The sequence below is a fragment of the Phocoena sinus genome, chromosome 11, assembly GCF_008692025.1.
Source record: "Phocoena sinus isolate mPhoSin1 chromosome 11, mPhoSin1.pri, whole genome shotgun sequence".
Lineage (NCBI taxonomy): Eukaryota > Metazoa > Chordata > Mammalia > Artiodactyla > Phocoenidae > Phocoena > Phocoena sinus.
This window is the reverse complement of record NC_045773.1, coordinates 75,182,946-75,197,219: the sequence shown is the minus strand read 5'-3', so window position 1 is coordinate 75,197,219 and position 14,274 is coordinate 75,182,946. Positions and strand designations below refer to the sequence as shown.

General features: G+C 43.3%; 1 protein-coding gene across 3 annotated transcripts in view; it reads left to right on the top strand.

The window, feature by feature from the left end:
- Positions 1-12,492, top strand: part of ADGRF1 (adhesion G protein-coupled receptor F1) — a 36,550-nt gene extending 24,058 nt beyond the window's left edge. For all 3 annotated transcript variants that reach the window (XM_032650299.1, XM_032650300.1, XM_032650298.1), the window contains 7 exons: positions 1,053-1,216; positions 2,844-3,032; positions 5,109-6,482; positions 8,206-8,247; positions 9,679-9,738; positions 11,576-11,642; positions 12,167-12,492. In XM_032650299.1, coding sequence (XP_032506190.1) covers positions 1,053-1,216; positions 2,844-3,032; positions 5,109-6,482; positions 8,206-8,247; positions 9,679-9,738; positions 11,576-11,642; positions 12,167-12,240 — 1,970 coding nt within the window. In that variant the 3' untranslated portion in view covers positions 12,241-12,492. The remainder of the gene's footprint in view (positions 1-1,052; positions 1,217-2,843; positions 3,033-5,108; positions 6,483-8,205; positions 8,248-9,678; positions 9,739-11,575; positions 11,643-12,166) is intronic.
- Positions 12,493-14,274: the final 1,782 nt, after the last annotated feature.

The following is a 14,274-nucleotide window of genomic DNA, read 5'->3' as shown; positions in this document are numbered from 1 at the left end:
GAATTGTTCTAAGACTGACTTTTAGTAGAAACAAGCAGCTGTTTCTCCTCCCGACCAGGATGAAACTCAATTTCAGCTCCACTATTTCAGACGCTTGCTCATGGGTCAGCTGACCTCCAGTTCTTAGTGTAAACGTCACACAAGACTGATTCACGGCAGGCGCTGATGGAAATGAGTCAGCAATCGTTTCCTGGTATACATGCTGGAAGAGCCCTGGGGCTGATGAAATTCCTAAATCATAATCCAAGGGACCCAGGAGAGAAAGCATTTTTTCCAGGTCATTCACATACACCCAGACACACAAACACACACAGATATACATAGACACACACACCCTACTTCTTTTCTTCAGATGTTTAAAAAATTCTTTACATTCAGTTTTAAACCTCTCTTACCAAGCTTTGTGCCACTTTCAACATTTATTCAACAAATATTTACTAAGTATCCAAAGTGATTAGGCACTCAAGACACAGCAGTGGGGAAAAGAAACAAAATTCATAGCCCTTGTGGTTCTTCCTTTCAAGGCTTCCTCTTCGCAGTCCCAACGTGGTAAGAATATATTATGAAGGGCCAGCTGCAAGAGGAACTAGTGGCTGATCACGATGTGAGAAGCCTTTAAAGGGGTACAAAGTAGGACATGTCACCCCCAAATGGCAACTGCCCATCTTTTAACCCTATCATGCCTGCTTTGTCCCATAGTGTCTTGAAGATTTTCTGGTTTTCTAGCATTCCCTTGAAGAGTGAAAATATTTCCTGGGAGGGATCACACCCTGTCTTATTTTCACCGAATACTTAACTATTTGATAGCCCGTTAAATTCAGATTGTTGGCATAGATGAGACACCTGGAGGGAAAGGGAGCCAGCCTTGGGGAGGGTAGGACATCAGGAAAGAGGAAAAGGGGTTGATGGGGTGAAGCTGGGCATCAAAGACAAACTTCTCCTACTCCTGGGTTTTGTCTGAAAACATGACTTAAATAGTACTGCTTTATAGTTTATAGAGAGTGTCAAGATATTCAGAGACATTTTTCTTCTTCGTTTCCATTCTTTTCCAGCCCAGTGTAACAGCATAGTCTTTGGATTTGGGTCTAAGAATGATGAGTATACTATTCCCTGTAGCAGCGGCTACTCCGGAAGCATCACGGCCAGGTGCCAACCCTCTGGGTGGCATGTCCTCAGGGAGACGTGTGTGCTCTCTGAGCTGGAAGAACTGAAGAAGGTAAAAAAAGCATTTCCACCTTGCAGATTTGCCCTGGTTTTGAGTTTCACAGTGGGTGTCTCCCAGTGAGCATGGCTGGGTGGAAGGTAAAATGTATCAATTTGTCTCATTGGTCAGAAGTCAGTGACATCAGACCCTGGGAAACCCAGGGAGTGTAGGCGTGAGTAGTGAGTCTAGGTAGCAGCCGAGAACCTCAGAAACGTAAGATTGGGTGGTTTTGGGGGGAGGGTGCAGCAGAGGTGTGAATCAATGCTGAAGAGAGCTGAAGATGGCCTCTGAAAGCCTGGGAATCAAAGATCCAAGTGAAGGTATAAGTCAGAAGCTATAACCTTAGTACATTTGTCAGAAATCGGGGCAGGGAATGAGTCAGCCATATAGAATGATAGAACTTCAGTGGCTCTCCAGGGCCATGTGCCTCACCAACTTCCTTCTATAGATCAGAAAAGGGGAGACTAAGGGGCTAGTGGTCCCTCTGGTAGCAGTAGTGTTGAACTAGAAACATGGTCACTTGATTTCCGGTCCAGTGCTATGACCTTCACGTGATGCTCTCTTAGGAAGGTTCAAGTACTTAAGATGTAGTAGATAGAAAGATGGAAGCAAATGGTGAGGATTTAAAACCCAAGTCATCGAAGAGGAACTCCAGGACCAGCTCACAGACACTATCCTGCAAATAGTTCATAGTGAGCAGAACTTCAGTCCCAGCCAGAGACCCTGCTTTGGAAGCAGAGAACCCCACAGTATTCACCAAGGGACCGTGGAAGGTTTACTGCTCTCTTTCTGGACCTCAGTTTTCTCATCTGTAAACTGGGGAGGGAGATTGGAGCAGATGTCTTCTGAGGTTCATCCTTGTTCTTGCCTTCTTTGGCCCAGTTTCTGGACACGAATCGTAGCTGGGACTAGGTCACCCCAGGGTGTGAGGACAGTCAGATCCCAGGCGCCCTAGGCAGAAAACAGCTCTGTCAGCTGAGAAGAGTAAAAAGGAAAACAGGGGGGATCTGGGATCCTGGGTTGATGTGCTTTGAACAAAGGGAATATCCCTCTTGGCTGCCTTCCAAATTAGCTCAGTGTCGTGGAAGCAGACGGGAGCGTCAAGGAAGAAGTAAAACCCCAAATCCAGTGACCAAGTGTAGCAAAATCTCCACGTATGTCCCTCTAAATCCTCTATAGGGATTTCTCAGCATAGTATAATGGATATAACATAGAATTTAGTGCCAAGTAGACCCTACCTTTCCACTTCCTAGCTGGGTACTCTTCGGAAAGTCACTGAATCTCACTGAACATCAGGTTCTGTATAATCAGGGTAACAATTTATATAAAAGTGCTTCTTAGTGAATCTCTTCAAGTTTCAATTTCCTTAATCATAAAATGAAAATATCATGGTACCTCCTTTAAAGGGTAATGTAAAGATGAAATCATTGAATCCCCAGTAAAACGTTTAGCACACTGTATGGAAAATAAAAAGCACTGAATGAGAGCCATTATATCGTTGTTATCATTGTTATATGATTATCCTACGTTATAATGCACCATACAAATGCTGGTTATTCGTGGCCATGAAATCTGATTTAAGTCTGATGAAACACAAGCATTTCATTGTTTTCTAGAACATAACCATTTCTATTCCTAGAATTTCAGTGTGATTGCCAGCAACGCCACTGAGGCAACCGTGTCATCCTTGGTGCAGAATCTTTCAATGGTCATTCAGCAAAACCCATCAACCACAGCTGGGGATCTGGCTTCTGTGGTGTCAATTCTGGGCAATATCTCATCCCTGTCCCTAGAAAGACACTTCAGTGTGTCCAGTTCGACAATGGAGGTAAGGTCTGCCTGAGCTTGAATGGCTCAATTTAAATGCTCAATCTTGCAGGAGGAATGGCAGACGCCCCAGTTGATGGGGTGCTGTTGAAAAGGACCAAAGAGCCATGGAACAGTCTTGACGTGAGCTTCACTGCTTCCTCAGCAGTGTCTAAGCAACCCCCGGGATCAATTATGTGAGTTCAAAGTTAGAGGGAGCCGCCTCCAGGCAGACTGCCTAGGTAGCAGCTGGCTGAGGGGAAGGCGTGAGCCTCTGCCCTGAATGACACTGAATGACACAGGTGCCAATTTTTAATATTTAATATTGAGTCGGCAGTTTTTCCTTCCCGTGGCTATAAGCTCTGACTTTAGTATATCATATTTAGTATATTTTAAGAGCTCCATTTTTTCGACTGGGGAATTCATGACTTAGTTTGGACATTTAAAAATTAACTTTAAAAATTACTCAAATGAGACATGCTCACTATAAGATATACAAAGAAACAAAAAGAAAAATAAGTGATATGTAATCTTGTCACCCTAGAATAGCCGCTGCTTACATTTTACGTGTCACCTCAGTGCCCAGAAAATGGACAAGGGACACATAGCAGGTACTCAATAAATATTTGTTAAATAAATATCCTTCCAAACACTTTGGACGTGTGCATTTTATATGTTAAAGCGTATAATATTTTACAAAATTGGGTTATATAATGTATATTGTTACATAATCACACAATCCTGCTTAACTGTATAAGATGAACATAACATCAGAGATGACATTAAGTGTGAATAAGTTAAACTCCCTGAATCAAAGATGCTCAGATTTGTTTTTTTTTTTAAAGTCTGACTATGCATTGTTTACAAGAGACCAACTAAAACAAGATGACACAAAAAGGCTAAAAAAAAAATAAAGGACAAAAACAGAGCAGCAAACACAAACAAAAAGAAGGCAGAGGTTGCTGGGGCAATAGGAGAAGCTCACTATGGGATCCGGGCCAGAAGCCACAGAGGGCTCAGTTAGGGTAAGACTCAGCCAGAGGGATAGACGCCCGCAGCAGATGCCTGGGAACCAGACCCGTAAGAGTGAGTGAGGGTCCTGGGTGAGAAAACGCTGCCTTTCAGGTACGTTTGGAAAAGGAACCTGGTTTTTGTTGTTGCTATTGTTTTTGTTTGTTTGTTTGGCCTTACTGCTTGAGGGATCTTAGTTCCCCAACCAGGGATCGACCCTGGGCCCTCAGCAGTGAAAGCGCAGAATCCTAACCACTGAATTGCCAGGGAATTCCTTGAAAAGGAATCTCAAACTGAGACTGACCCTTAAAACCCACAACAATTCAATGCTTCCTTGTTGCATGTCCAGTGTTTAAGGATTTTTTGCTTTATATTCTCCTCTATTAAAGAAAAGTCGTAAATACGAATGAATTAAAACTTGAACATTCATGACATGAATTTAGAACTTCTGATATTAGCAAGAAAACATGATACGGGAAAGCAATTACAAGTAACGTTTCACTCTTGGACCCTCAGCCTGAGGAGTCATGTAGTCCCGTTTGCCATCTCAGAAGGAAGAAAATGCACACTGCAGCGCCCATTGCAGGATTCTCCTCCTCTCCTCCGAAGCCCCAACCGGAGTATGAATTCCCGGGGGTGATCACGATGGAACTGACATGATTCTGCTGACCCTCATTTCTTTCTCTTTTTTTTTTTTTTGCGGTACGCGGACCTCTCACTCTTGTGGCCTCTCCCACTGCGGAGCACAGGCTCCGGACGCGCAGGCTCAGCGGCCATGGCTCACGGGCCCAGCTGCTCCGCAGCATGTGGGATCTTCCCGGACTGGGGCACGAACCCGTGTCCCCTGCATCGGCAGGAGGACTCTCAACCACTGAGCCACCGGGGAAGCCCTGACCCTCCTTTCTTAACCCAATGCTTCCACTGCGTGGAGCCCCAGAGCTAAATTTCATTGCTGAGCTTTAATGTGGTCCTCAACTGAGCCAATTCTCTGGGCCATTTTCCTGAGCTTAAGACTAACGACTATCCACCCGTAGTCCTCTGATCTGTTTACTCAAAATCCAAACTGACTCTCACCCTTGTATTTCAGAATGTCATCAGTATATCTGACCACATCCTTAATTCTACCTCGGTAACCAACTGGACAGTGTTACTACAGAAAGAAAAGAATGCCGGGTCCCAGGTCCTAGCGTCACTGGAAAACATCAGTGTTCTGGTCCCTTCGACAGCTCTGCCTCTGGAATTTTCTCGAGAATTCATTAACTGGAAAGGGATTCCAGCATCCTCAAATCAAAGCAATTTGGGTTACAACTATCAGACTGAAATGTTCCTAAAAAACCCCTCCATTCCCATCAGAGGCCATGTATTAATTAGGTCAGACCAGTTCCAGGAGCCCCTTCCAGAAACTATCATCAGCATGACCTCCTTGACCCTGGGGAACATTCTACCTGCTACCAAAAATGGAAATGCTCAGGTCAGTGGGCCCATGATATCCATGGTTATCCCAAACTATTCCATCAATGAAATTTTCCTGACTTTTTCCAAGATAGAATCAAATCTGAGCCAGCCTCATTGTGTGTTTTGGGATTTCAACCATTCGCAGTGGAACGATAATGGCTGCCACCTAGTGAATGAAACTCCAGACTCGGTGACGTGCCGCTGTACTCACCTGACCTCCTTCTCCGTGCTGATGTCACCCTCTGTCCCCCCTGCCATTGTTCCCGTTGTGAAATGGATCACCTTTGTGGGACTGGGGGTCTCCATCGGAAGTCTCGTCTTATGCCTGACCATCGAAGCTCTGTTTTGGAAGCAGGTCAACAGAAGCCAAACCTCGCACACGCGTCACATTTGCATGGTGAACATAGCCCTGTGCCTCCTGATCGCAGACATCTGGTTTATTGTCGCTGCCTCCGTGCACACCACGGCGAACCCGTCTGGACTCTGCACAGCTGCAGTGTTCTTTACACACTTTTTCTACCTCTCCTTGTTCTTCTGGATGCTTCTGCTCGGCTTCCTGCTGGCTTATCGGGTTATCTTGGTGTTCCACCACATGACCACGCCTTTGTTGGTGGCTGTCGGGTTCTGCCTGGGCTATGGGTGTCCTCTCATTATATCCATCGTCACCATTGCGGTCACACAACCCAGCAAGGGCTATGAAAGGAAAGATGTGTGTTGGCTTAACTGGTCCGATGGGAGCAAACCTCTCCTGGCCTTTGCGGGTCCCGCCCTGACTATTGTGGCTGTGAATCTGGTGGTGGTCCTGTTAGTTCTCACGAAGCTCTGGAGGCCCGCTGTTGGAGAAAGGCTGGCTCAGGACAGCAAGGCCACTGTCGTCCGCGTGGGGAGGAGCCTTCTCGTTCTGACCCCCCTTCTAGGGCTCACCTGGGGGTTTGGCATAGGAACAACGGTTGACAGCCGGAATGTGGCCTGGCACGTTATCTTCGCATCACTCAATGCATCCCAGGTGAGAGTGGTGAGAACAACCTATTACATCATCGGGTAATTGGAATAATTATAGAGAATTGAGGATGGGAAAACCACTCTGGGGGCGATCGATCTCATTTCCCTGCCTCTAGCAGGACTATTATAACCCAAATTGCCTGGCAACAGTGAATAGAAAAAAATAAAATAAAATAAGATCCAGTCTTCCCAACAGTGATTCTCACACCGAAGCAGAATTTTGGGCTTCTTCAGTAATCCGTTCCAGGGTTTTAAATCTGTTAGAGTTCACATAGCTAACACTGATCTCTCTTGCCGTTGACCCAGTCCTCTTTGTCTTGTGCTGACGTCTGTTAAAGCACACAGGGAAAGGGAAATAAATCCAGAGTGCTTTTTGAGTCTGAATGGTGCAGAGGAAGTCCCTAATGTGCCATAAAGCAGGGCCTGGCCAGTTGTAGGCAGCACTGTCTTTGTAAATAAAGTTTTATTGGAACGCAGCCATGCCCATTCATCTACATAGGGCCTGTGGCTGTTTTCCTTACACAGGCAGAACTGAGCAGTTGTAAGAGACTGGATGACCTGCAAAACCTGAAATATTTACTCTCTGGCTCTTTACAGAAAAAGTTTGACGAACTCTGCTGCCAAGGATGGGTTTTACATGCCGTGATCAGAGAGTATTCAGAGAGTAGGTGGGCAAAGCAATCCTTAGGTTTTGGTGAATCTGGAAGAGAGCCTTCAGTCCTGGTTCAAGAAATATTTGCTGGGTCTCCTCTGGACAACGACTGAGGGTAGCGGTGGTTAAACGTTTGAGCTCTGGAGTTAAATAGCTCTGGGCTCAAATGAGTCATGCTATCCAACTGTGTGACTGCTAACAAATTATTTAATTTCTCTATACCTTAATTCTCTCATTAATTAATTAATTACCTGTAATATTAAGTACCTGATAATATTATTAATATTAATTATCTGATAATAGTATTACCTGTATCTTAGAGTAAATGAAGATTAAATGAGATCATTTAGCACTTAGTGCAGTGCCTGGCACAGAGTAAGTGCTCAGTAGGTATCTCCTGAATCCAGTTGGTTCTCCACCTACTGCAAGAAACCAGGCTACACTTAGGTGGTGGCGCAGAGGGCAATCACGGAGAGCACACACCTAATGGTGGCAGGTTTAGGGAAATGCTGTCCAGGGCCCTTGGTGACACGCTGTCTGAACAGGCACCAACTGAGGGTCCTCTGCCTGGGAGGAGAATTTCAAGGTCCAAGAAAGGCTCTGCCAAGGGTTACCCGAGGGCTGGATGGACCTGATGGAAAGGATGCTGATATAGTCAACTTCCTCTACTTGGCCTTGGGGTCGGACTTCAGTGACTGCTGACATCATAGACGCTTAGTTAACGTTTGTTTAATGCCTAAAGAAAGACTAAGACATAGAAGCAAATGGAAGTTCTTTGTTTTGGGTTTAGGATAACACAAAGGGGAAAATGGTGCTCCACGTGTGTTTCAGACTTTATTCACACAATAATTTAATTATATGTTCAACCAAAAAAAACATGTTTGTGTACTTTGTGTTAATCCAGGCATCGTGGAGTTTACACAGTATCCTTACCTTCAAGGACCCACAGTCAACAGGGGGACAGACAAGGAAATAATTTCAATGTTGGGGGATACAATAGAATAGTAATACATATAAATGCTTTCTTTACTGGAAAAGGAAAAGATAATACATGTGCCTTATTCTTTTTTTTAAGGGCTTTTTCATCTTATGTTTTGGAATGCTCTTGGATAGTAAGGTATGTGTATTCATTTCTCTCTTTCTCCTTTAACCCAGGCACCTAGTCCCTCCCCTTCAGTTCTAGGGCCCTTATTCATACATAAGAAGTTAGACCATGGGTACCTGCATAATAAAATTCTATAATTTCACAAAAGGCAGGTTCCGTCAGGAGACAAAGAAACTAAACACTCATTGCTGAAAATAGAGCTGTAGAGAACTAACCACAACGTATAATGGGAACATTGTAGAAAAAAGGGGAAGCTTGTTTTTACTTTTAAATTATGATTTGGCATAATTGACCAGCAGAAAAACTTTCCTTAGGGGTGAATTTCTGTTTTGCTCCTTTACGTAATTTATTCATTCACTTAGAATATGCTGAAAGGCCTGTTTGTATGTTTCTAGAATTTTATGTAGTAAATATTACATCGCCTCTAACATTAAATAGAATTCCTGATGAAGGATGACCAATGTAAGTAAAAGATAAGAGAAAAATACTTACACTTCTTTCATTATTTTTCCAAGCTTGGAGCAATTCTGCAGAGAGGTAAAGACAATAAGCTAAAAGATGTAGCCTCTGTTTTAATAAGATAAGGATATTTTATAATTATCATAATTGTTGCCCATGCCTCCAAACCCCTGTTTACAAAGAAGCAATTTGCCTCCTTCTTTTTTTTTTTTTTTTTTTTTTTTCATGCGTTACGCGGGCCTCTCACTGTTGTGGCCTCTCCCGTTGCGGAGGACAGGCTCCGGACGCGCAGGCTCAGCGGCCATGGCTCACGGGCCCAGCCGCTCCGCGGCATGCGGGATCCTCCCGGACCGGGGCACGAACCCGTGTCCCCTGCGTCGGCAGGCGGACTCCCAACCACTGCGCCACCAGGGGAGCCCCTGCCTCCTTCTTGATTGGACCAAATAATCTTGTTGTTTGCACCATTCACTTGATGAGGACGCTCTTCACTTCAAACTTCGATTTAGCCACTATTGCCAATTACTAATGTCTAGAATCTGAATTATTATGGTTTTGGGGACTGTTGCTCTTTGTTTCATTCTAGATTTGTTTACAGGTAAAGAAAAGAAAGAAAAGAAAAGAAATCCTTTCATCAGACCCACATGCTTATCGTCTATTAAATGCTTCCGGGAAATACTACTACTAAATAACAATTACACTCTTCAGTTTTGTTCTTTTTTTAATTTTTTTTGTGGTACGCGGGCCTCTCCCGCCACGGAGCACAGGCTCCGGACATGCAGGCTCAGCAGTCATGGCTCACGGGCCCAGCCGCTCCGCGACATGTGGGGTCTTCCCAAACCGGGGTACGAACCCGTGTCTGCTGCATCGGCAGGCGGACTCTCAACCACTGCGCCACCAGGGAAGCCCTTCTGTTGTTTTGCTCTTGATTTGCCTCTGTACGATTGCCTATGTGTAGCTCCTCACTATTTCTTTATTGCCCTGTAGCTGCAACAGCTGCTACTCAACAAGTTGTCTCCTTTAAGCTTTTGGAACCAAGCATCAAAGGTAATCATCTCCTGCAGCCGTGGAGGCAATTCGTGAAGTTCCAGTTTTGCACTTTTTTACACAGTCCCGCGGCAAGCCCACGTTTGTGTAAACCCCTTGAGTTTCTGTCATGTTATATTCCTGGTATCTGGCATGATGTCCAGCACGTGGTCAATACTCATTAAAGAGCCGTTGAATGAATGAGTGAATGGATGAATGGATGCAAGGGTGTGGAAAGCTTCAAGGATGCTCAGGCATGGGGGTCTGTGGTGCTCTTGTGAGCAAGTACGTTTCAACGGTGTTGCTTATTATAGTCTGACTTGTCTCCCAATATCTAGAATCAGTAGGGTCCTTTTCTCTGCCTGCCTGTCTAGATCTCCTGCAGACCACTTTTCCTTCTCCAGAAAATCAGACGGGGAAGCCTTCATTAATTTCTAATATGTAAAATGATCTTTATGAATTTTCCCTTATGCTGGTGTACCTGACTTTGTCACTTGCAATTTTAGCTCTTCAGTCTACAAACTGACAAGTTTGTATGGAAACAAAGGATTCTTGTTTTCATTCTTTGCCACAAAAGTGCAATCCACTTAAGGAACAGTATAGTTAGGAACAAAAGTACTTGCCTCTCGGTTTTGTATTTTTGACGTTAACTCAGACTTTCGTCTTTTAGCAAGACACGGAGGGCCTTTCAGAAAGGGTTTCTAAAGCAGAAATTTCTGTGTGTGATAAAAATCAGCCGATTTAAGTGCATGAAAAACTACATGGATATTTAGAGATTCTTAACAAAGGATAATATAACGTTTTGAAATTAAAAAAACAGTGAGGAAATTAGCCTCTGGCATTTTTATAAAATAATTTTCCTGGGTCTGCATTTCATAGGAGAGGGCTGTGGGTTAGGAAGCTGTCACCCCAGGAGCTGGCAGACCTGACTGTATTTCTGACTCAGTGACCAATTGGCTGTGTGACCTCGGGAAAGTCACTTAGTACCTTTTGGTTTCAATGTTCTCAAGATGTAAAAATTAAGTGTTAGACTAGTTACTCAAAGCAGAAATTCTAATATTCTGTGATTTTGATTTTATGTCTTGAAGAACTAAAATCCCTTGAACCAGAAAATGTGAAACTAATGAATCATTCTCTACTCTTAAGAAAAGGAGGGAGTTACAGCATGTGTGACTGCATTAAAGTCAAACCTTTAGTTAGTAAAGCAAGACAGGACACTCCCCACCCTACAAAGCAGGAAGTCAGAATTTTTCTCACTGGAAGGCCAAAGAGAGAAAAACACTGAAAAGGAAAATACACCAAAACCAAAAGTAAAGACGCCTGACAGTGGTTTATCTCCCTGTTTTTATTTTTTTTATTTTTATTTTTTATTTTTTTGCAGTATGCAGGCCTCTCACTGTTGTAGCCTCTCCCGTTGCGGAGCACAGGCTCCGGACGCACAGGCTCAGCGGCCATGGCTCACGGGCCCAGCCGCTCCGCGGCATGTGGGATCTTCCCGGACCGGGGCACGAACCCGTGTCCCCTGCATCGGCAGGCAGATTCTCAACCACTGCGCCACCAGGGAAGCCCTATCTCCCTGTTTTTAATGTAAATTGTTGACCTTTTTCAGAAGGCAGCAGTGGTCAGTGAGGGCTTTGCATCTTCTGGATTTGTACCCCTTCTCCAGTTTCACTTTCAAATTAGGTGACAAAAATGAGATTTTGTTTTCTGGGTAGGTGGCTCATTTGCTTTAAAGTAAATGCACATTTGGCAGAAGAAACATTGAGTATTTGTAATCTTCTGAGGGAGTTTGAGTGAAAAAGCAGGCACCTAAAAGAATACTTTGAATGCCTAAATGACTTGGTTTTCTTTTGTGCAGCAAAACTCATCAGATTCATCTCTCAAACCCAGATTCAAAAAGACTTTCAACCCATTCCAACACAAACGTGAGTTACAACAAACCAAAGGTTCTAAGGGGTAGGAAGAAAGAACATGAATCCATCATGGGCAATCAAAATTCTTTGGATCTCAGATAAAGTTCAAGTGTCGGAACTTGAAAAAGCATATTTCCCTCCCCAAATGCTCAATGGGCTCATCCAGAAGCTTTGGGTCCTGTTATCACTGCCACCAGCCTGAGGGCTTTTAATAAATCTCTTTACCTTTTTGGACCTTTGTTCCTCATCAGTAAAAAGAAAAACTAAGAGATCACTAAGCTTCCTTCCAGCAGTAACATTCAGTGATCTCAAACCAATCTCATTCCCCAACGTCTGAAAATACAGTGCTTCTCTTCTCAGATGAGAGATATCTGACAAATGTAAGCTTCCATGGCATTAATAAGATGCTGTACACCCTAACCTCTTCCTAACACTGTCCAGAATTGTAAGGAATTGCATAGGCTTATTTTCATTTTGGTCTTATGCTCGATTCCAACATAGTAGCAATAATTCTTATCCTCTTTTTCCTCTTTCAGGCAACTATGTACTTTCTTATACTGGAGAGTCCTCAAACGACATCACGCTAACTCAGTTTTCATCAACTGAATAAGACCGGGAACCCTAAAATCAAGGAAAATTTTTTGGAGCAAATTGACATTAGAGCTCAATGTCAGTGAAGAAATCATGCTCAATATTCAATGGATTTTTCTGATTTCGGAGTCTGAGAATATAATAAGAAACTCTCAGCAGTTTCATGACAGCCATCTTTATCTTCAATTAAATGGAGAGATTTACTTCCATGGGGTTTGATTCAAAGGAATTGCTTCATAAACGTAGAAGATTAAGTTTTTGTCGGAAATTATGTCAGTTGTACTAGCCTCTCACTACCACAAACTATGGTTTCCTTTTTCATAAAATCGCATTATTCATGTGACATTTCTAATCACCTGAATTGGAGTAAGGAAATGTCATGAAATCACTTTAGATGCATTGACGGACCATGTTCACTCTCTTATAAAAAAAGTCACTGGTGAAATTTCCTAGAGAAAAGGCGTTTTCCTCCAAAAACTTCCAGTTGGATTTTATGCTTGTTTTTGTTTTTTAGGTACAGTCACTGAACTTTGAAAGTTAATCAGAAACAAAATAGAAGTGTCCATTTCAGATAGCTTCATAGCCGTTACTTAGGAAGTATAAAGCAGTATTTATATATATATATATATAATATATAAATATATATAATATATATATATATATAAAATGCATTATTTTTCAGTTTACAAGGCACTTTCATCTGGTCCCCCATCCAATGACGTGAGGTGTCCAGGCAGACCTAGTGCAGACATGATGAAATAGAGGCTTGGACAGGTGAAGTGACTTCCCAAAGTGAAGCCAGTAAAGGGCGCTTTTAGGACTTTTGGTTCCTAGTCCATTTCTACAGCCTCGTAACAGCCTTGAAAATTACCTGCAATCCTAAGCAAGCCTTATGAGGTTAGATACGAGATTCATCACTCCCAGAATTCTCTCTATGTAAGAGGAAAATTGAGGGAGAATTTGGTCGTCAGCATCCAGAGAGACCTTAAAGCACCTGCTTTTCTTTCATAATACACTGTTGGCACTTTTGGAAGTCATTTACATGTGTGGCCGATGCTACTTCTGGATGAGATAGAGAGCAGCAGGTGAAGGCACTGTAGGAAGCAACATTTCCCTTCCATACTGCCATCACTTTGGGCTCACCTGAGTTTCAGTCCTGACCACAGTGCCCAGAAGAACTAAGCCCTTTGATTCATCCTTGCTTCCAGAGTCTCCTAAAAATCTGCTGTGGCATTTTTAAAGCAAGTGTTGATTTCTTTCAATAATAATTGCAGTGATGATGATGATGATGGTGGTGGTAAGAAGTCATAAAAGAAGCAGCTACATGTAGAGGGTGCTCACTATGTGTCAGGCATTATTCTAAGTGCTGTGCATCTATTAACTCACGTAATCTTCACAATAAGCTTGTGAAGGGGGAATAATATTATCCCTGTTTTACAGCTGCTGAAACTAAGGCACAGAGAGGTGAGATGTGAGCAGGGCAACATGGATGGCAAATGGCTATGCCAGGGTAGTAGTTATGGAAGTTGAATTACAATAAGAAGAGGGTTATATAAGTCAGCCTAGCAGGATTGGAACTGCTAATTTAATTGTAATTAGAATCCTAGACTACTTGGTCTGCAAAGGAGTTCAGGCATCATCTAGCTACTATTTTACGAGTAGCCCTGATGTCCTAAGTCACAGTAGCCTGTGATTACAAAAGTAAGCCAAGTCCACATTTACTGCTATCTGTAGGAGTATATTAGTCAGCTCAGACAGCCATAATGGAACATCAGAGGCCTGTGGTTTAGACAACAGAAATTTATTTTCTCATGGTTCTGGAGTCCAGGAAGTCCAAGTTGAAGCTGCCGTTGGGCTTGTTTTCTAGTGAGACTGCTCTTCTGTCTTGTCTGTGTCCTCACATGGCCTCTTCTCCATACACATGCAAATAGAGCTCTCTGGTGTCTCCTCCTCTTCTTATAAGGACACCGATCCTATCAGATTAGGGCCCCACCCTTATCAGCTCATTTCACCTTAATTACTTCCCTACTGACCCTGTCTCCAAATAATCACA